General features: G+C 37.0%; 2 protein-coding genes across 2 annotated transcripts; one reads left to right on the top strand and one right to left on the bottom strand.

The window, feature by feature from the left end:
• Window positions 1-1980: 1980 nt before the first annotated feature.
• On the top strand, window positions 1981-20375 carry LOC108061936 (SCO-spondin). The gene is made up of 3 exons (XM_017148382.3): window positions 1981-2221; window positions 11487-11772; window positions 18455-20375. Exons 2-3 carry the CDS (start codon window positions 11688-11690, stop codon window positions 19519-19521), a joined length of 1152 nt encoding a protein of 383 aa, XP_017003871.2. The 5' UTR covers window positions 1981-2221; window positions 11487-11687; the 3' UTR covers window positions 19522-20375.
• On the bottom strand, window positions 11782-13762 carry Gr77a (Gustatory receptor 77a). Its single transcript, XM_017148383.3, is given in 3 exon segments — window positions 11782-12067; window positions 12591-13723; window positions 13726-13762. Coding segments are annotated over 3 exon segments (1332 nt in total). The 3' UTR covers window positions 11782-11905.
• Window positions 20376-23574: the final 3199 nt, after the last annotated feature.

Here is a 23574-nt window from a genome sequence, read left to right as displayed (position 1 = left end):
TCTGCAAGTACAAGCGGATTATACCGGCTGCCGAATAAATGCATACGGAGATCTCTGCAGTCGCATGCCGTACACTGTAAAAAACTAATTGTCTGTGAATTAATATTTAATTTTAAGCATTAATCTCTTGTCAGTTTTTTAATTAAGGCGAATTTATGAAATATATTTAAAAAACTTTACACTTAAAAAGCTCTAAATACACTGTGCAGCATTTTTAGTGCTTTTTAAATTTACCTCGATGGATGCTATATTTTTGGATTCGTTACGAATTCCCAAGTTAAACTGCGTTTTCCAAAAAGTTCCCCGACGCAAGGATTCTTAGCAAAAGGACCTCAAAGTTCGAAAAATGCTGAAATTGGCCAACTTTGCGGAGCTCTCAGAGGCAAATGGATGCATGGTTTGATTCGATGTTAAAGTTTTTTAAAAGATACACCCTTTATCTTTTAAACCCCATACTTAAAAAATTTTTAAGATTTTTTTTAAGGCAGAAACAAATTCTAGAAAACATAGTCAAAAAACATAAAAGTATACAGCTGCGGTCAAAATGGTAGTAGTGTTGCCGCCCTGTGTATTTAAAAGTTTGTTGTTGTAATTGATCTTTTCCTGGTAATATTGTATTGATTATAATTTTACTATTAGACTAATTGGATAAGAAAAAATTACAACATCAAACTTTTAAAAACACAAGGCGGCGACACTGCTACTATTTTGACCGCAGCTGTATGTTTTTCAGTTTTTTGACTATGTTTTTTGGAATTTATTTCTGCCTTAAAAAAAATCCTTAAATTATTTTATGTATGGGGTTTGAAAGATAAAGGGTGTATCTTTTAAAAAACTTTAACTTCGAACCAAGCCATGCATCCATTTGCCTCTGAGAGCTCCGCAAAGTTGGCAAATTTCAGCATTTTTCGAACTTTGAGGTCCTTTTGCTAAGAATCCTTGCGTCGGGGAACTCTTTGGAAAACGCAGTTTAACTTGGGAATTCGTAACGAATCCAAAGATATAGCATTCATCGAGGTTAATTTTTGATGCTGCATAGTGATATTCATATAATACTAACATTTTTCACTTTTAATAAAACGATTCGTTTTGACACGAGTCGTAACTAATTTTGCATCATCAAGTTCAAATTCTAAGTTTAAATCAAAGAAAATAATATAATAGCTGTATTTTATTTATTTTAAAAACTCCAATACAACTTTTTGAGTGCCTTTGTATGTAAATACATTTCTTGCATATTTTGCATTTTACATTAATCCGCAACGCTGGCGATTCGATGGGCGTGAGCGGGTGTTGTCATGATATTCCATTTCGCATTTCGCATTTAGCACTTCACATTTAACATTTCGCATTTTGCATTTGCATGGCGCACACGCCTTGGCCTGAAAATGCGGAATGGAGGCAACGATCTTTACTGTTTTCGTCGGATTCTTCGCTTTCCCAGATCCCCGATCGCCCTGCACCTCCCCCAATTAATATGCGTGTGATCGATCGGTGCTGCAGTTTTTGTGAATTTGGCGAATACGGGAATTTTTGCACGTGATGCACTCGCCAAAAATTCCATCTGCTCACTTACGCTGAAAATTTACGACCTGTTGTTTTTGACGTTGATCTATGCTTTTTGGTTCCAATCAAAAAGCTTTTTGGGAGAGAGCTTGCGGGGAAGATTGTAAAGATATTGAAAGACTGCTCTGCTGGGCGAGAGAAGACTCGAAGAGAGAGGACTGAAAGAGCGACGACTGGTAGAAAAGAAGCCGGCTACCGGCTAAAGATCAACAAGAAAAAAGATTTAATGCATGGCTGCGAAGAATGCGGGCCAGAAGAGAGCGAGAGCTTTTTCTACGGATCGGGCCATTTGGAGCTCTCTGCGACCTCCATTCTCTCCCCCAAACCCAAGACCCCACTCTCTTACTCTCCCAGCGAGCAAGGCTATAAAACAGCGGGGAACGAGCTTAAAAATTCAGTTAATTTTCAGCAGTGATCGCGTGAGCTTCGTAGGCCACAAAAAAAAAACAAGATTTATGCACCCACAATTAATTTTCGTTTGGTGAACAGTGAACAGAAACCATGTTATAAGAAAAAAACAAAAGCCAACCAAGCCCAAGAAAACCAAAAAAAAATATAAATACAAAAAAGTGTAGTGCAAAAAGAGCAAATCATGTGAACAACCACAATTTATGCTCGAGTGACAAGAAAAACAACACGAATTTTTACGTGGCAGGTGTGTAGAAGCGCATTCCACAGATTGTACATAATCTATATACTATATGGGCACCGGGGAATCTGCGACTAAGTCATTTCATCGTTCCCCTTTTTCCGTTCGCACTACCCTCATTCTTTTTTTTTCGCCGATTATATAAGCCAGCATAAAAGTAGAAGGGTAATGACGGTAGCGTTGTTGGCCCATACAAACACCCAATATGGCTATACAAACAAACACCGACACGCACATTGAGACACACGTTGAGCGTACATAGATAAGATAGCATAGCTAATAATATAACCAGGGGAAAACTGTACAATAACGTCATTTATAAAATATTTATGGATTTGCCGTACGATTTTTTGTAGATTTTTTTTCATTTGGGTTTCTTGGTTTTTGGTTTTTGCGCTTCCTAAGCGATTTCCAGATGCTGCCTTAGGGTATATTTAAACATTATTCGCAGGCATTTGCTAAATAATAAACAAATTATAAATAGGTAACTTAATAAAAAGCCCGATAGCGAAAACAGATGAAAACGGCAAACGCCAGATGAGAATTCACAGGGACAAATAGTCAGCGCGACTGACAGATCGTCAAATGCTGAAAGCTTTTCGTACTACTCTATGCTCGATGTATTGTATCTTTGTATCTCGGCATCGTTTATCATGTATCTCACTCCCACTCGCTGGCTGTCATTTGGCTAGCCTGCCTGTGTCGCGTTTTTATTTGTATTTTTTTTTCTTCGATTTTTTTTTTTAATTTTTTGTTTACACTAAGAAATCAAGGTTAAAAGCGCAAAGCGGCGTGCGTAAGTGGACAGAAATTAGGCAGAGGTGGTTGGGAATTTATCGCAATGATCGAGCAATTTGATTTCATTAGCCCAACCATGCGATACTATATAATTCACCCCTCCCCTGCGACACGCACAGTCCATTAAAGACTTATTTAAGCTTGGCACAACGCTGCCCAACTACTCGCAGAGCAGAAAAAAAATAAAAAATAAAGAAGCGGGGCAAGCTTTAAAGAGCCGAAAGCGAAAAAGCAACGCCGAGTGTACGAAAACCAGAGCAAATAAATAAAAGCCGGAGGGGAAGTGCTTACGTGACGGAGTCGAAGTTTCAATGCCCTAGGGAAAATGGGTTAAGATGTGTTCGACATGAGTTATTGCCGAATATTTCCGATTTTCCAGCCATTCAAAAAAGGGGTTTTATTTTAACAAAATATTTTTGGCAAAACTCTACTGCAGCTTTATCTCTCTTGCTTATATACACTCAAAAAATTATTTTTTCTTAAATATAGAAAAAAAAAATTTTTCTGTGCTTCAAAAAAATATTCTAAAAAGAGGAAAAAGTTTCTAATCTTCAGAAAAATTTTCTAATCTTCAAAAAAATTCTGAATTGAACGAGTTTTTTTAGAAAATATTTTCTGAAATACAGAAAAATCAATTTTTTTCTAAATTATAAGGTTTATTTTTCTAATCATCCTTTCTTTTTTTGAGGGTTAAAATCGCCATTGATTTTAGAAAAAAAAAGACTGAACTTTTCTAAAACTAAAAAAAAATTGCCATTAAAATTATAAATATTTCTACATAATAGAAATATTGTTTTTCTAATAACAGAAAAATTTTTTGAAGATTTTTCTAACATTTTGAAAAAAATGTGTGATATTAAGAAATATTTTTCTAGAAAATAAAAAATTTAACCGTATTTGATCGATTTCCTTTCTTATAGACTTTTTAGAAAAGTTTTTTTTAGCCTAAGAAAAAATCGCTATTAATCGAAGAAAATTTCCGGGATTGGTAGCCTAGGGGTCTAACGCGTGCGTGCATGCATATGTTATTCAAGCTTGCGGCTGCAAGAGTGAGTTCAAACCCACGTCGAGACGAAAAACTCGTGGTGTCTTTTTGTTTTTTTTTTAACACTAATAGTTACATATTAATAAAAAAAATGTATTGCATTTTGTTTAAGTTTTTCAAATTTGAAACATTCAATTACTGTTACTATTGAACCATAATAAATAATAAATATATAAATATTAATATTAATCAATAAATATTTAAAAGTAAAATTAAATGATAAACTAAAAGGAATAACCAGAAGAAAGCCAGATCAATTTGAGTAAAAATAGGAGAACAAAATGTGAATAGACTTTGTACAGCGCCTCACGTGATGCTTCCGTGGCGTAGCTAGTAGAGTGCTTGACTGCAAACTGTGAGGCGCGAGCGGTTAGCGGTTCGAATCCCGCGTGCGGCGACCAAGATGTTTTTCTCAAAATAGTAAGTTATTGGGTTTTTATATTTATAATTTGTAATTTGTACAGAGTCAAAATCTGCCAAGTGGGCCACCCCTGTTCCGAAGGTCCGATTTTCATCGATCTTTTTTACTTTTCCGGTTCACAACGAAAATATAAGAACTTCATTTGAACGGTTTTGCGAAATTTTGAGTTTTACCGGAGTTATAGGGGTCAAAACATGGCATTTTTGACACTTTTTCGAAAAAGTTGCACTCAGTCAAAAATTCATAACTTCGGAACGGTAAGAGATATCTTTATGATGTTTTCACTAATCGCTCAAGAATTATTATGGCTTTCCATAAAAAAATTTAAAAAAAAATTAAAAATTTTTTTTCTTAAAAATAAATCAACATTTTTTTTTAGTTTTTATTTTTTTCAGTGTTCTTCACCAGCTATAGAGTTTAAAACCATTTGAAAATGAAGTTTGATTCATTACGAAAAAGATAAAAAAAAAAAAAAAGAGGGGCCCGGACAAAGGTTTTTCGCAATATCGATTTTAAGAAGGGCGCACAGCGGATTCCCATACAAAACGACAAGAAGTGCCTCATTGACAGCTGCAGTCGGCTGACGCTACGCGCGCAACGGCATGTGTTGACCAGCCAATTTTCACGAGCAAGCCGTTTTTGTATGGAAAACCGCTGTGCGCCCTTCTTAAAATCGATATTGCGAAAAACCTTTGTCCGGGCCCCTCTTTTTTTTTTTTTTTATCTTTTTCGTAATGAATCAAACTTCATTTTCAAATGGTTTTAAACTCTATAGCTGGTGAAGAACACTGAAAAAAATAAAAACTAAAAAAAAATGTTGATTTATTTTTAAGAAAAAAAATTTTTAATTTTTTTTTAAATTTTTTTATGGAAAGCCATAATAATTCTTGAGCGATTAGTGAAAACATCATAAAGATATCTCTTACCGTTCCGAAGTTATGAATTTTTGACTGAGTGCAACTTTTTCGAAAAAGTGTCAAAAATGCCATGTTTTGACCCCTATAACTCCGGTAAAACTCAAAATTTCGCAAAACCGTTCAAATGAAGTTCTTATATTTTCGTTGTGAACCGGAAAAGTAAAAAAGATCGATGAAAATCGGACCTTCGGAACAGGGGTGGCCCACTTGGCAGATTTTGACTCACACTCATTTCAGTTCCAATTTGAAACCACCCATGTGCTCAATTAAAGGAAATTAAAATAAGGTGACAAACAAGAACGAAAAAAAAAACAACACAAAGGCCGTGGCGTCACAGAAACAACCGGGTATAATTCCGAAGCCCGAAAATAGATTTTTGTATTTTCTGAATTTGAGAAATTTTTTTTTTTTATTTAAAAAATATTTGTCTATATTTAAAAAAAAAACCGTATTTCTATTTTTTAGAAAACCTTTATTTCTAAATTCTAAGAAATAATTTTTTACTTTCTAGCAAAATATTTCTAAATTGCAGTCTATTTTTTTTTGATTTTTAGAAAAAACGTCTTTGATTTTAAAAACCTACTTTTTTTAATATAGACAAAATCGCCAGTAAAGCAAATTCATAGGCGATTTTCTAAAACCAAGGGCGATTTCAGTCGATTTTTTTTTTGGGTGTATAACAAACAAGAACTATAAATATGAATAAATTAGAAATAAATAAATAATAGTCATCTTACTGGATGGAATACAATTTTTCAATGCCTAGTGACTTAGGAAATGTTTAAGAAAATCTGTTTACGATTATGCAAACTTATTTATGTATACAACTGCGATGAAAATAACTCTTCAACAATCATGCTATTCCCCAAAATAAAAAACCTAAGTAGACAAATAAGCAACGCCGCAAAATGGCAAACCAGAGCAAATAAATAAAAGAAAGAAGGGGATTCAACTTTAGAGATGAAGTCGAAGATTTATTGCTCTCGAGAAAATTAATAAAACACATAAGCAGTTACGAACACTAAATTAAACTTTTTTAAATACTTTTCTTAATAACAATATAACATTTAAATCAAAAAATTAAAAGTTCGGTTAAAAATATAAAAGTGTAGAAAAATATTGCTTCCCAAAAACATTATTCTGCTTTTACATATTCATCGTTGGGTCAAAAACTATTACACCCCATCAAATCGCATCAGCAGATCGTTTCAGGCTTGAAACTCTTGAATAACCTCATAAAAGCCCGCTGGCAAACCATTCAGAGTTCAAAGCGATTCCCATTAACAGCTCAGCGAAATGCAAATGAAAGTTCGGCCATCGATTGGCAATGCCAGCCCCTCCGCAACGTCCAATTGCCGCGGAAAACTTTACAGACTCCACCTTGAAAGGGTATTCTGGGCAAAAAGCGAGCGGCATCGAGCAAATTCAGAGGTCAGAGCGAGGCAAAGCGACCAAAAGCATAACAAAACCGTCATGAAACGAGACGAGACGACGACTTCAACCATTCGAACTACACTGCGATGAAATCTGATACCGTCTCTCGCCTCAATAAGAAGCCAACGCGATACATCACAAAAAAACTGTATGCTTCTGTCTCCGCTGAAAAGGTTGAATACAAAATTTGAATATTACTTTGCATACAATTTGTATACAATCTGTAGGGCAAAAATCCTACCATGAACTTCCGAAAATCATATAATTTGTATACGCCAAAGCGAAAATATTACTTTGCACAAACTACACGCGATTTGACACAAAATGTGTGCTAACATTATAATATATCACCGCATTCAACAAGGTGATGTGATATATATATTTCGCTTGACTTTTCCCCATTAATAATCCAGCGACGAGAATAGAACATAAACAAAACAGCCTCAGATCAAGCATTAAATACGAATAATCATAATAATCCCATAATATTTCATTTTAATTTTATAACATCGGGTACGAAGAAAATAACCAAGCCACATTTTATGAGTCCAGAAAAATTCCTACATGTAATTAAGTTCGTTTAATATTTTTCATATGGTCCACAACGGCGTATTCGACTCAAGATGAAACTGTGACGTAAAAACTATAAATTTCTCACTAAATTCCACAGCAAAAGGCAGATTTATTTAGCATAGCGCATAATCATTTGACGTCATCGCTATCAAAAAAATTTACTTGACCATTTACAATCTCACAAGTGCAAACATATATAATGATGGATCTTTAATAGGAAGAAATTTTAATAATATTGGATTATAAGGAAAACTTAATAAGTGGGTGAAATTGACAAGCATATACATAGTTTATTAATTATTAACATAGGGGACCTTTGAATAAAAATTAAAATACAATTTAAAATGTTACAAAGTTACCCATCTTTGAACTATCATAACTTGGATTTGTAAATGATATTAATTGGAAAAAAATATTGAAATTCAATACAATTTAGAACCTATTTTAATTCAATTAAAATTCGATAACTTAGAGAGGGCATATTTTAAAATATTTTCTTTGAGGAAATATTTAAAGCTATTTCATTAAAAGGTTTAGAAAATATTTAATAAGTCGTCGTCGCTGTTCCTTTTTATTTCGAGCTGTGTACTTTTCGCTTAAAGTTTCGCGAGCCGAGTTGCAATGCGCTGAAAAGAGATGACGAGCTTTATGGCAGTAGCGGTGGCTATGGCAACAGAAAGAGCCAAACTGCCCGCACATGAGGTTCGCTCTTGGCCCCGTAAGCCCCCGAAAAACCCTCTCTTAGCCCCATAGTACCCTTTGTAATCGCTTCGCCCTGCAGTCCCCGTCCCCCTTCTTCGAACGTACCTTTCAAGTGCGGGCTGCTGATGTTGCTGCTGTGCCGATGTTGCTGCTGCTGCTGTGCTGCTGTTGTTGCTGCTGCTGCTGCTGCTGTTGCTGGCTCATCAAAAAGCCAAAAGTTGTTGAACGTGAAATTATTGTACGCGAACACGAGCAAATACCAAGGCAGATGTGTGTGTTCGCAAGTATTTATGCACACAGAGCCAGTCGGGTTTTGCATGTGTTGCCTGTGTTGTTGCTCCAAGATAAACAGCTGAAATGAAAAAGAAAAAGCTGAAGCCAAAGCTAAAGCTAAAGCCGAAATGGAAGCATCGCATAGATGCATCAGATTTCGCATTCAAGTGAAATTTATGGCAATAATAAAGCTTAACTTGCGTTCGAGGTAAAAAGATGATGAACTATGCAGAACCGAGTAGAAAAGGAACTGGAAGTTGGCATTCGTCAGCGTTTCATAGATCATTTGCCGTTGCCAACTCACAATCAACTAGCTAACCCACCTCCCACCCACCCCACTTTTCAGACCCCTTGACTTGACTGCGGGAAAAAGTTACTTAGCTGCTATCACCGTTTAGTCATCTACACAAATATGCGATTACCGCACACAGACCGAGATACAGATACATAGACTCGGATACTACAGATATAAGCTCGAAAGAATGCCCGAAGGTAATCGTTCAGTTAGGCGAGTATATATGCAAGCACTGCTCTCCAAAGCAAATAGAAACTCTCAACAGGAAAACACTAAACAATAAACAATAAAATGCTTTCCTATTGATATGTGCTTTTAAGTAGAGGATCTCTTAAACAGTTTTTCATATGATATTAGCTTATAAACTAATTTCTGAAAAACTATAAAAAAAACACGTAATTAGGTATATGTAAATGGTATTGATGATATCATAGTGCTTTTCACTACTCTTTTAATCTAAACCTTTCAATAAATCATTATGAATTTCTAGTTTTAAATGATAACTTACAAAATAATTTTTAAACTTTTAACTGATAAAATATTAAATTTAAAGAGTTGAAGCTCTCAATTTTGATGACAAGATTTCTTAATTTCGGTGCATTGATGACGGGGAAAGTTCTACCCAAAAATGAAAGTCTGGAGGTGAGAGAGCGAAAAACCAAGTGACAACAGGAAGCTGAGATTAAAAGATCCGACAAAAACCGACCCAAATAAGATAAGATCTGTTTGGTGAGGCCAACGAGACGATAATTAAAATTCCTCTAGATACAAACAATATCTGGGCTGATTGTTGTCAGGCCAACTTCTCGGAATATCCCATTCATTTTGCTGGCCATTTATATCCAATTTTCGGACTACTTGTTCGCTCGATTTTCCTTTTATAAACCATTTTTTTGTTTTGGGGTTCATTAATCCGAAATTGTTTATGGCTCCGGTTAGCCAAATAGACGTGGGGAACTCTCTTCGAAGCGTCAGCTCACTCTATAGGTTAGTGAACCTGCAATACTCGTACTCTCGTTCGTATGTGGCTCGTCCAAAGCAAACAAATTCCCAGAAATTTCTATGGTCGCAAACACTCTGTTTTCACATGTATATCGCAGTTGGATGTGTAATCACGAGCGGACTTGTAGGCGAACTCAGAGTCGAGAGATATGTAAGCATGCAACAGGAATCCGGCAGCTCGGGTTTATCGGCTAAGTGAAAAACAACACTCCGCAATTAAAGCGTTTTTCCCCCGAATTTTGTCTACCTGGTCTGAGTAATGCAAATTGTGCAGCAGATAAGATAAGGCCCAAATGCTCCCCTTTTGGCACAGACCAACGAGACAAGATGCCATTGCCACCCGCCTGAAATTTGATGAAAGGACATTCAGTTTTCCCCCAGAAATTAAACGGAGCTTTGGTGAATGAAGCTCTGAGCTGGTATCTTTTAAATCTCCTGCCTCGTTTAAAGGAGAGTGGATGGATACGCTTAGGTTTTGATTGAATGCATATGAAAAGCAAATCATCGTCCGACATTCAATGCCAATAGAGCACTGAAATAAATTAGTAGGAAATATTTGTGTTCTATTTTCAAGCTTATAGTGGCAAATATAACTAAATCTATAATTAGGAAATGCATTAAAAGACGAAAAAAGCGAGTAATGATATAAAAACTTAGTTTTCTTGTTACTTAAAAGATTAAATAAACTTCTTTTTACCACTTTTCGATTGATATATCAAAAATGTGAAAAATTCTTTAAGATAATATAAATGTTGTATTTTATTTAATATTTTGATAATTTTTTATTTCAACTTTTAGACTATTAGTTCAAATTTTTTTAGATAAACCCATAATTCCACACTTAGTTGTTGTATTTTAGTTGATACAATTTTTCGCCCAGTGAGCACACGCAAAATTTGTTCGATTCGGACACGGACGTGGATATGGACAGGTCTTTTATGGTACCTGGGACAGGGCAGCCCCCACTTTCCCCCTCTATCGACAATGTGTGGGCTGTGTGTGTACCTTTATCAGTGCCTTTTCAGTGCCGGGTCCATTCAGCAAAGCCAGAAAACATGCACAAACATTTTTCAGTTGCGTTGCCGGGGAAATGGTGACCCCGACCCTCGCTGATACCCCCGTACCCGTACCCGTCCGTAAAAATGAGAGACTGGCACTTGGTCATTAAAACTACTCGCAGAGCCGAAAAAAGGTTGCTATTTTTAGCAGTGACGAACCGGCAAACCAAAGCAAACCAAACCGATCCGAGAACCCGAAAGAATGAGAGGGGCCTATCGCATGTGGAGGCACCTTCTTATTAACGCTTCGAGTGTTTACTGCCTTTTTGCTCTGCTTTTTCTCCTTGGCGAATGCAATCAAATTAGAATTCGCATTTCATCAGATGTGAAGAATAACAAATGAATTTTGTAGATCACGGTGAGAAATTGGTTGTGAAATGGGAACGCGATTTATTATAATACTCGCGCTCAATAAAATTCTAAGTAAATACATTTAATAGACTAATCAAATATTTTAAAAAGTCAAGGTATTCTTTGATATTGTTTTGGAGTAAATTATTTAATTAAATTATTATGTTGGGGTTTACATTTCTCTTTATTTCTTAATTTATGCTTAAAAGAGTTAAATAAATGTTTGATATTATACCATCACCTAAAAACAAACATATTTTAAATATATTTGATGAAAAGACTGCGTTCTTATATTTTCCCTAAAATTGTAAATTATTACTATCACTCAAAACTGAACTTTTAAATTTTAATAAATATATTTCTGGAACTGAGTTCTTATATTTTTCCGTGTTCTCTTTGCAGTTTATTTCGCCGAGAAGATGCCAATTGATTTTGATTTTCGCAAATTATAACGAGACATTTATATGATTTGATAGCTGGCCAGAAATTCGCAAACAATTCCCAGCGGCCAGGCAAGGTCATATCGATTGTCATCAGCTGCTGTCGGCACACCACCCACCTCCCAGCCACCCAACGCCCCACTGAAAGGCAAACAGAGCGAATATGCCAAGCTTGCACAAGACAAGAAGGTGCTTGCACCAGATGCTGATAATATATGGACTAATATTTGTTTCCAGTGCAACGACACGTAAGTAAAGTCTTCTGCATGCAAAAATATATACATGTATAGATATAAAGTATGTATATATTTATCCAATCTTAAGAAAAGGGAAACATTTAATTTGCATTTATTTATTTCCATTGTCTGGGGATTTGGACGGCTATTGGTTTAGGACTTTATCAAATTGTATCAGTATCATCAGGTAGTCAAGCATCGCACCTACGATGCAGAAAAGCAAAACATTGTTCAGCTTAAACAGTCCACAGGCGCTGACGGTAAATATATACTCCACATTCTTCAAATACAGGCCGTAGTAGTGCATCTGATGGAGAGATAAAGTAGTACAAATGATATTCGTGTTAAGGGTAAAGATGAATATATGATTTGCACAAAAGGATTCATTTTGTTTATGAAAGTCCAGCTAAATATATTTTTCTAGTGTTCAAGTGTCTTTAATTTCTGTATTCTGAATCTGATTTTATTTAGTTGGGTTTTTCGAAAGCCCTTTAAGATTGTTAATAATACTTCATGAATATGGAGGTAATCAAAACCCTTATTAATAAAGGCGGTTTCCTTTGATAAATATTTTTTATAATTATGTTTCTTCCAATCAAAGTCAGAAATTTATTATAATTCCAATCACTGTTGGTCACTATTTTATGATGTGCGATTTACAGTCGGCACCTGCTGAATACAAATGGCGGTTATTATTTCAATTTCATTTTTCTTTCAATCAACTCATAAGCTTAATGAAGCCTTTGATTTTATTTCGTCTTTTTAAATGCATATATTTATTTTTTAAGGGCTGACTTTCTTATAAACTTTTCCCCATTTTAAAAACTTACTGTATGTGTGAGTTGCTTCACAGTTATTCTGGCCGGAAAGGTTAGACCCTCGCTTCTTAGGGCATCTCTGGTACGGTTAAATCTTCTTTCCGAGTAGTAAGTGGGTAGAATTACCAGCAGAAGATTGGTGAAGAGTCCCAGCATAAAGGCAATAGCAAAGTAGTTCAATGGAAAGGGTTTGCCAAACTTCCGCAAGATGAACTTGCTGTACTTCATGAAATAGGTGAAAAACAGGTGAATCATGCACTCCATGGGCACATATCCCACAAAGCAGACGGCCTGAACGCCGTGCAGAGAGCAGATGGATCGATGGAGCTTCAGTAATTGCTGATGCACCTGCAGTAATCTCCATAATTCGAGGGCCAACCACTTTTGTTGTTTTCCATACAGCTGCTGGCGGTTCGGCCAAAATCCTGACATAAGGGAATTTTCCAGAATTTTCCCTGCATCCGCGAGAATCCGTGACAGTAGGAGATTCGAGTGTAGAACGAGGTGGCCCAGAAAAAGTAAAGCCAACGTGTATATCCCCAGGGAAAGCTGCAGGATGAGTTGGCACATGTAGACGAAGGCCAGACAGCAGGCGTACACAAAGTTCCTTCGCACCTCGGGATCGTCCTTTAGCACCTGAATGGGCTGGGCCGACGAGAGGATGAAGGAAACGAGTAGCACCAGCACCTCCAGCAGGTGTCCCCTGGTGGCCAGACAGTCCAGCGAATCCCTGAGCTCCCGCGTGTACATCAGTTTTCTTAACTGCCTGCGACACCTGAGCAATCGATTCAGACATCCAATGATCTCCGCCTGCTTCGAGCAGTGTATCCACAGGGTGGCAAAGGCCCAGACGAGCAGCAGCACATATCGATTGAAGCCAATCAGTATCAGGATTTGATTTTGTCGCAGAAAGACCATCCGTTGGTAAATGCACCAGAAGGCGTAGGGCGAGAAACAGCCCACAAAGATCATCATCACCCAGCCGTGGATGCGAAGGTAGAGGCTCTGTCTGACCCTCTCGATGCCCCGGGGACTCGAGTTGGCGGTGGCCAACAGGCCAAACACCCTGGTCAGACTGTACAGTAGGCACAGGGCCGACATGCCCAGCAGTTGCAGCCAGCGCGGCATCGATGTGATTTGGATGGAAACGAAACTGCTAGTGGGTCAGCCAGAGGCAGTGACATAATCGAATCACAGCCACAGGCAGCACTCAAGGCAGGACACTAAGAGAAAAAGGGGTCTTACATTTGCCAGAAAACAGAAAAACAAAATGGAAGACCTCATTTGGAAATCAAGTTTATTTGGTAAATTTTACTACATCTGCAGTTAAGTTATGTCGTTTAGTAAATAGTTTTCTATTTAAAATGATTAATATGAATATTATTTTTAAAAATCTTTAATTTACTGAATACATTTTTATATTTTTTGATCAAAAAATAACTTACAAAATTATTCATATTAAAGGTATTTTTTACTTCTTACTATATTTGCAGATAGTATCTGTCATTAAATATAAACTTTTTTATTTAAAATCATAAGTATAATACAAAAATCCTGAGCAAATGAAATTAATTATTCTATTTTTTTATGAACTAATTACTAAACTTACGGATCATTATTATATATCATCAGTTTATAGCATCAGAATTCATATTTTCACTAGCAAGTTAATTTTTGTTTGTGAGGAATGTTCTTGCCTAAAACGAAACACAACAGATTACTTAAAATTCCAAGAAAATGCTAACCGACCCGTAAGCTTTGTGTTGGGCGGAATTGCCATTCAGAAACGATTTCCATTCATGAAAAATATTTTCCGAGTGTGGTTACGCCGGCTATTAGCCTGATTGAATTTCGTTTAGCCAAGGCGTTCACTCAGCCAGATAATCTGGCCAGATAACACACTCACTGAGCAGCCCAAAAGTGCCACAACAAAAGGGTTTCGCCGATGGATAGATGGATGAATGTATGGCTGGATGGATGGATGGATGGAAGGCTGATTGGCTAACAAGACAGGGGAAAATCACATTGGCCGAGATACTCGGATGGAAATTAGGTAAAATCGGAGAGCTTATGCTCTGTGGCTTACTTTCCATCCATCGGATTCCGAATGTATCTCACAGATGCCTGGCCCCGAAATCACTCAATTTGCAAGTGGCTTCAGGTGTTTGCATCACCCAAATCCCGGTTCTCACCTGTGAATGGGATTGCGCTGGGGATTGAGCTAAACTGGATTTCCAATCAGTGGCGAACGTAGATAAAACTAACAATTTAAATTCCTGAAACAGTTTGGCCCACTCGACTGAAGAGATTCCGTGTTCTTGGTATCTTCGCTTTTGTATCTGTATCTGCGGGCCACAAAAGTCAGGACGTTGTCGCTGGATTATTAAAAAAGTTTTCGCTTTTAAAGAGCTTTTTTTGTTTTTTCCCCCTCTTGTCATTTTTTTCTTATTTTTTCCATTCATGCTACATAAAATGCAAAACGCTCGAGTGTTTATATGAGTGTGTGTGCGAGTTCGTACTTTCATCCTTTATGAAAACTTTCCACGGCTGTTTATAAGTTTCTCACCGAAGAGCCAAAGTGGCAGCAAAAGTGGGGGAAAAATCTAAAAAAAAAAAAAAATAGCCAACCATGTATCTACAAGTCTGTGTATGCGCTTTTGTCCTCCTCCTCGGATCTTGTATCTCGGTTCTTGTACGGCAGCCCCCTGGTTTCAGATATTCTATAGCTTCTGGTTCTGTCGCCCGACTCCGACTTTATCTGAATAGGCAGCCAAGTGTGCGGTTCGGTTTTTATCTAGGTTAGGTGGCTGGCTAGCAGTGCTGCCATCGCTTAGCTTGAAAAACAGGACAGATAAGCCACAAAAAACAGGGAAAAAAAGGACAAAAAATTTAAAAAAAGGACAAAAAAAAGGACAAAAGTAAATGCGCCTCCATTTTTCTGTTTTTACCAATGGGTTATATATTTACTTAGTATAAATGGATTTTAAATAAAATTCAATTATGTAATGATCTACTGCTCCCGACTCACAACCTTCTTTGTTTGATTATTTTACCATGGTAAATTTTTGTGCGTATACGTAATAATCTAAAATTATTAAAATAATAAAAGCATTTCAAGTAACTATATTGGTAGTACAAAAAAATTTAATCTGCGTCAAACCCGAATAAGAGTCGTTGAAATTTTTTTCTGACAAAAAAGCAGAGAGTAAAAATTGAGAAATTTTTAAAGTGTTTTCCTCTTTTTTTTGCTACAGAAAAAATCGTACCATAAAGAAAATCCATCGACTGCTTTACGTCTCTTTAATAATTTGTAAAAAAAATTATTTTTTAAGAGCAGAACTATAAAAATGATGGTTAGAAAGGCAGAAAAACAGGTTTATACACTTTCGACTAGCAAAAATAACACTCAAAACCTTATTTTTGAAAAAAGGACAGATTTCCGGATAGGGGATGTTTGAAATTTTTTCCGGATAAAGCCGTTAAAAAAAGGACAGATCTGTCCGGAAAAAGGACAAAATGGCAGCACTGCTGGCTAGTCTGACGGTTGCTCCGCAGCTCGCTGCAAATTGCAATGAAATATCCTCGTCTGACGGCTAATTCGTTTACATTTTTTCGGTTACTCTACAGCAGAAAGGTTGTATTTTTTCGCTCGGGCAGTTTGAAAGTCGGTTTTCATCTAACAATATTATTTATTTTCTATAATTGATCGTAGAAAATTTTGAATATTAATTTATAACTAAAAAAAATGCTGGTAAAGGCGAAAAAAGGGAAATTTGATATATTTGATATTTTTTGCTATATGATTTTATTAATTCCAGTTTCGAAAGTAGAAGTAAAAGTCTTCTAAGGAGTTTTTTTCTCAACAATCCTATTCATCAGGTCTAAAATTTATTTTCTATCTGTAAAATTAAAAAAATAAAATTTGTTGTCTATAAAAATCATTAACAATTTCTAACCTTTGCTTTGAGGTTTTTTTTTTTAATTATTTATATTTTTGAATAACTAGTAGTAAAACTTTAAACAAGATGTTAGAATGACATTAAAATATAATTCATCCTAATTTGGAAATAAAAACGGAAATAATTATTAGGTAACCCAAAAAAGAGCATTCAACTTCCAGCTAATTCCGATTATTTACACATTTCTGTACCGAAATCAAGTTGAGCAGCATTTAAATTGTTTATATATTTTTTGGACATGCCTCGTTTAAATCTAACCTCCCGCCGCCAAACTTCAAAGTCGAACTGCGGATACGAGGGCGGCTGACAACTGTCCCAGCTGTCCCACTGATAACACGACAGCGTCAGCGAGCAAATGCGAAAAACAACGAACAAGTAAAACTTTAATTAAATAAAGTGTAAGAAGTTTGTTGAGCTCCTTCAAAGCAGCCGCCAAACCCACCGACCCGCCGAAAATCCACCGACCCACCAAACAATCTCCAGTCGAGTCCCCACACAAAAACATTCTGCTGCTCCCCCGACATCAAAGTGCACAGGCCCAAAGAAAACCGAAAAAGTTTAGTTTTTAATATTCGACAGGCTGCGGAGGTTCTTATGCTTAAATCAAGTAGATTTTTCCAGCCAGATATTTACTTTTGTCCCCGGCCAGAACTTGATTGTTTACCCGGAAAAAGGAAAAACCGAGGGCCGAAAAGTCAAAGGGCATGGAACACAGAAGCACAGAAAGAGAGGAAAATTCCCATTATATGGACGAGTGAAAATGACAAATTAACTTGAACAATGAGAAGCGTATACGTTTCGAAGAAAGGCGAAAACTCCATAAAAAGGAACCCGCGCCAAAGCCAAAAAAGGAAAGGAAAACGAGAAAAGTGCCAGAATAAATTTAGTCTCAGGTATAGAATATATAAAATTAATGGAAGGCAAACACACAGTCGACAATCAATAGCAAGTGGGGCCAAACTTTAATTGGTTTAATTTTATTCCATTACTTCTCCACTCGACGGGGTCCCCACTGTTCCACAGGCTAATGAATCACTTACCTAGATAAGCAACGGACATTCGATCCGATAAGTTGACCTTAATGCATTCAGTTGTGTTCTGCTGACCCTGTAAATTAAAGGGGGTATAATTAAAGCAAAGATACGGGCGAACTTGTGAAAAATATGCTGCGAGGTGAGAGGATAATAAATTAAGTGCAGATTGCATTTTTTAAGATAAAAGTTTCATAAAAGATCAAACAAGAAAAATATAGGAACTTGGGAGAAGGAATGTAAGTCCTTTTTGGCAATTCTAATGTTATTAGATAATAATAAAATACATTTCGTTTACATGTATAGTAACACTTTTGCTATTAAATAGAACTAAATATATTTAGTATAATTAAAAAGATGTAATATAATTTTCGCCATTATAATGTTTTTTTAATATTTAATACAATTGATAGTAATATATTTGGATACACTTAAATTAAATACATAAATATTAAATATTTGATATAAATAAAATTTGATATGTTTAAAAATATGTATTCGCCTACTTAAGGATTTTAAGTGATTTATGAAATACAGAGTAATACATTTAAATATATTTCAAAAAAAATTTTAATAAAAACAAATATTTAATATCAAGTATACGACTTAAACTTCTTCATTTGATATTTCTCCCCTTTAAGATTTATGGTTTTCTCGAACTTTAAAAGCCCGCTTACCACCCCCAACATCATTGTTATTTTCTAGTCGTAGAAACTTAAATCCCGCACTTTGCCATAAATAAGGCAGCACTACTTTTGAGGTGACCTCCATTAGCCCACATTTCTCCCCCTCCCACTTAAGTACACCTAAGCTGCACAACTGAGACCCTCATGTTTTATTGACCACCACTAACGGCTGAAATTTCCCCACCATAATTTCGTTACAGTTGACCAGGAGCCGTTGCCTTTGCCGGATTTGTGTGAGTCGATTAAATGCCCGCCGGATGGCGAAATGCAATGCCCGGCGGACAGTTCTATACGCCAGAATCTGCTTGCGGTGGACCTGATTAAGTCGAATGCGGTGGAGCTGCCAGGTGATATTTCGTCGGGGGACTCTTCGTTATCCTCGGCATCCTACAATAGCAGTCTGATCTCCGAAGAGGATTATGTGCGGTGCTGTGTGAACCGGAAGTGCGTGTGCAAGACCTGCTACATTCCGGACTGCGACACGGATGCCGATGAGCTGGTGGTGGTGGAGCTGGTGGCGGAGAAGATTCAGACGCCGGGCGAATGTTGCGGCACCTACGACTGCCGCACGGAGCCCAATTGCACGGTGGTGCGGAACACCGAGTACCATTGGCTGAAGCAGTGCCAGCGTTGCAAGTGCGAGTCGGGACTGAAGATCTGCCACAAGGACTGCGACGACAGGGCCGAGGGTGTTTGCCAGTCGAAGATTTCGGGGATGTTCTACAAGGACGGCGAGACGTGGACGGAAAACTGCAAGACGTGCGAGTGCGAGAAGGGGGAGCCCAAGTGCACGATGTCCTTCTGCGGCAACCTCAACTGCCCCAGCGAGCGACAGGTGATGCTGAAGGACACCTGTTGTCCCGTCTGCTGGCCTAAGTGTGCACCCATGCCGCACGAGACCTACGGGGATTATGTGGATGAGTCCGAGGCACCAGAAACAGAAACGGAACCTGAAACAGAGGAAGATCCTTTGCCACCACTGTTGCCTGATCCACTGACCACACAGCAAAGTGCCGAGTTGATAGCCACTAGCACCACCACAACCACCGCTGCACCACCACTAACCGCCATTACCAACATTTGCAACAATGCCTTCGACCAACCGAATGTCGTGGAGGTGCTCAATCCCACCAACTACTTCTCCTGGCTGCTGGCCTACGCGGTTCTGGCCTCCATTATTATCGTGGTCATGGGCTTCTATATTTACCTGCAGCGGGCCAAGAAACGTTCCTACGATCCGGTCTCCATTCTGGACCACAGCATCTAAGCAAGAGATCTTTCGAAATACTACTAAGAACACAGCTAAAAAAAAAGAAAAGTAATTTAGATCTAAGTATTCCGTTCCGCCGTTTTCCAACCTACAATGTGGTTTGCTTTTCGAGTGTGGCCAGATTTTTGAACTAAAGGGCTATCGATGCGTGAAAGCCAGGCCTGGTCACTCTAAAACTAATCAGTTTATTCGCTTAGATAGGAATACCAAATACCTTAGCCTTTCTAATGCCTTTGCCTTTGTTTGTTTGGTATTGATCTCATTTTAACTTTTCACTTTTCACTTGCAACACAAAAAAACAAAAAAAACGAATGAAAATCACACGAAAATATAAGCAACGAACTTCCGCAGCAACAAAATAAAAGTATTCTTATGAAATTACGCAAAAATATTTAATTACAAACGAAACAAGAGTTACTATTACTAAACAAACGCAAATGATGTATGTACATACTTAACACTTTCCCCTTCCACGGGAAGTCCAATTTTTTTAAACTTAAACCTTGATTTAAGAGAAATATAATACCAAATCATATTTAGGAGCGAGTAAGAAAACGAAACCACTCGAGACACGTCTTAGTTTTTAGTTTTAGCTGCTAGTTTAGGAAGTATGTGATATATATGCTAATTAGCCTATGTAATTTGTCAACCCAGGCACGCTGCTGTTTAAATAAAAATATGGAAAACAGTATTTGCAACACAAGACCCGAAAGCATCGCAATCGCAGACGGAGGTTCAACTTTAGCTAATGTCATAACGTTGCCACATAAATGTATACTATAAAATCTTTATTTAAATTTATGTTTAAAAATAAACCGAAATTGGTATGCAAAGCGATGAAACCAATTAAATTGAATGTTGTTCATTATGATTGGGATCACAATTAATGGGGGTATATTATGGTATAGAATAATAATGTTTTTCCCACCTTAAAGTGTTGAAAATATTAGAATTAATTGTTTAGTTGTCAACGTATCAGCTCGTAAAAATACCTTGCTTGTAAACGGTACTCAAAACCATGGCGTGAAAGTTTTGTACACATTTTAAATTTGACCTTCGGTGCCGAAGGAAGACAGAGTGGGAAAAGGTCGGTCCTTGGCAAATTGTATGCTAAGCATAATGTCAGGCCATGATATGATTTATAATACGTAATAAGTTCCAGCGCAACTTGAAGTGGGTAACACATAAAATACATAAAGGAATGGGCCCAGAGAGGGGGTAAATCTTTGGAGACCCTGGAAAAAATACGAATATGCATGGGAATTGGGTCTTTGGCGGCGCCTTGTTGAGCCTTCCCGTTTGCCATTCACGTTACGTGGGCGACCCACTTCGCACAAATGGGAGCCCCACAATGTCATACATTTTGTTTAGATTGTTATCAAATGCTAAAATACCATGAATAAGGTATATAAGCAAGAAATACAGTCGGAGAAAAAGTTATATTTATTGGAATACAATATAACTGCTTGAAATAATATTTATTTTATTATTTAATACAATATTATTTATTTTAAAAAATTTTAAAAATTGTATCCCTATGAAAATATTCTAAGGATATAAAAGTTAATTGATTTTTTCAAGTATCATTAATTTTCCCAGTGCACCAACGTATATGTTTGGGCATTCTATATGAGTACGTAGTTGAGTGGGTGGCGTAGTGATTTACACAGCCATACACCTAATAAAAATGCCACTCGAAGAGGCATAGTGGGGTATTGCATATTGCTTCGATTCATCTGAAAGCACGACAAAATAATGACGCCTATGGAAACACGTGTAACCCCCAACAACAACAACAACCACTGCAATCGTCAAACGTTTTGTAAGGATAACCAGCGGGGCAAAGGGCATTAAGAATCGGAAGGTCGGGGGAAAAATATAACAAAGGCCCAACACAATAGACTTCAAGAGTTTGGATGACACTTTGAGTTATTTTGTTGTTGATGCTGTAAAAACACGAAAGCAAGACCCAGCGAGAGATATGGGATGGTAGATTTATTGAGGCTCGGCAGGAACAGCGGCAAAGCAAAAAGCATCTGGGATCTGAGGAGCCTTCGATAAGCGGAAGGACCAGCGCCCACTACACAGATTTGCTTTTGAGCCACACACAAAAAAAAAGCGAAGAACGAAGAAATATAGAAAGTATAAAGTGGGTGAAAAAAGTATACTGTTGAAATTTATATCTCGGCAGCGCCATTCAACAGAGCAATAATCGAGGAGCAGAGCAGAGCTGTGTTAACCCACCGAGAACCTGGGAAAAGAAGAGGATATGTTTACACAATTTAATAGGTTTTCTACCAAGCAAACAATTTGTTTTCCAAAAATGCAAGCTCATGTTCTCTCAATGGCTTTAAAACATAAAAAAAAATTTAAATAGGATTGAAAAATGTATTTCCAGTAATCCGATTAACAAGTGCATTATTATAACATTAAAACAAATAATTTAATATTTAATTAAAATATTTAAAACCTCCAATACTAGCTACAAATTAGAAACAAATCGTTTGATGATAAACCTTGATCATTTTCATTTAGCCTAATTTAATTTTAACCAGAACTGGACAATATCTCGCCCACTAGTAATCAATCGGTTAAGATGAGGAGGATAGACAGTGAAAAGCATCGGAGCAATCAAATCCATGTCTCGTGAAGTGAATGGCCATTGGCAAACGTTGCACAAAAAATACACAAAACCGAAGTAGAATAGAGAGAGAGGAAAAACGAAAGGAGATTGGAAAGTGCAGACAACAAAGCCAGGCAACAGGAGAAAAAGTTGAAAGAAAATGGGAAAATATTTTCAGCAGTCAAAGGGCAATGGAAAAACTATCAAGAGAAACAAGCGATATCGAGCAAACAATAAAAAGTGCTATTGTTTCCTCGAACGTTTTAATTGATCCTTAACAAACTGAAAATAATAAAGGTAAACGTGAATTGAAGCTATCGAGGGCAATAAGAGTTCATCGAATGAAAATTATTATGGGTAATTATTTAGTAATAAAAATTAATAATCAAACTAGCTAAAAAAACTAATCAACTACATTTTTCAAAATTGGTTTATGTGGTATCACAATTTAAATACATCTTAAATCCCCTGACCAAAAACAGGCGTCACTTCAAAATAATCCCCAAAATACCGTCCGTTTGCAAATATTGCCGAAAATCGACTGAACATTAAAGTGAACCGTTCTGCATTCCGAACAGGAAACGGAAAGCACTCGATTTGAATCCATGTTTAATGGAAGTGCCATCAATCCAGATCAAAACTGGCCGTCATTAGAGAGAGACACACAGAAAAATGGAGATAGAGATGGGTATAGAGAGCAGCAGGACTTGTCACATGCCATAAATGCAAATGATTTATCGAAAAAGGCAACCGAAAGCCAATAAAATCATCAAAGACGCCTTACCGTTGATAGCCGCAAATGAGTCTGGGGCAGGAATCTATTTCAATGCATATATATAGATGTACTTACTTAGTGGCGGATGTTTCGGAAACCTCAATCCATATATCAAAAGCACATTAGCCCGAATTTGAATTGCCAATTGGTATTTACATGGCGAGCTGTACATACAGATGACAAAACCCCAAGCACATGTCAAAATTAAATAATGTACCGCACGATTGCTGACTCGTCCTGCATTTTGTATGGCCTTCCGCCCGATTTTCCACCCACTTTTCCAACCCAACCCCCCACACTTGTAGACACGGCATTGGCATTGGCTTTTATTTGAATTCGGTGCGTGCGGCTGTCACTTGTCTGTTGTCTGTTACATTCGCCATGTAAACACAACCGCAGGCAATTTTGGCAATTTGCGTCAACAGGCGAAACACGAAACCAAAACCTCACCCAACAACAATAAAACGAGCTCAACCTATGCAGTGGAAAAAATGTCAAAAAATTATAATTTTTTATTAGATAAAAATAATTGTTGGACCTATCCCTTAAAATATAAAAAAAGTAATGGGATATTTGAAACTTTAAATATTAAAGAACACTTTATGTTTTAACTTTCTTCTTTTGATCTACTAAAAACCGACTAAATTAAAGA

The sequence above is a fragment of the Drosophila takahashii genome, chromosome 3L, assembly GCF_030179915.1.
Source record: "Drosophila takahashii strain IR98-3 E-12201 chromosome 3L, DtakHiC1v2, whole genome shotgun sequence".
NCBI lineage: Eukaryota > Metazoa > Arthropoda > Insecta > Diptera > Drosophilidae > Drosophila > Drosophila takahashii.
This window is presented reverse-complemented; position numbering and strand designations above follow the sequence as displayed.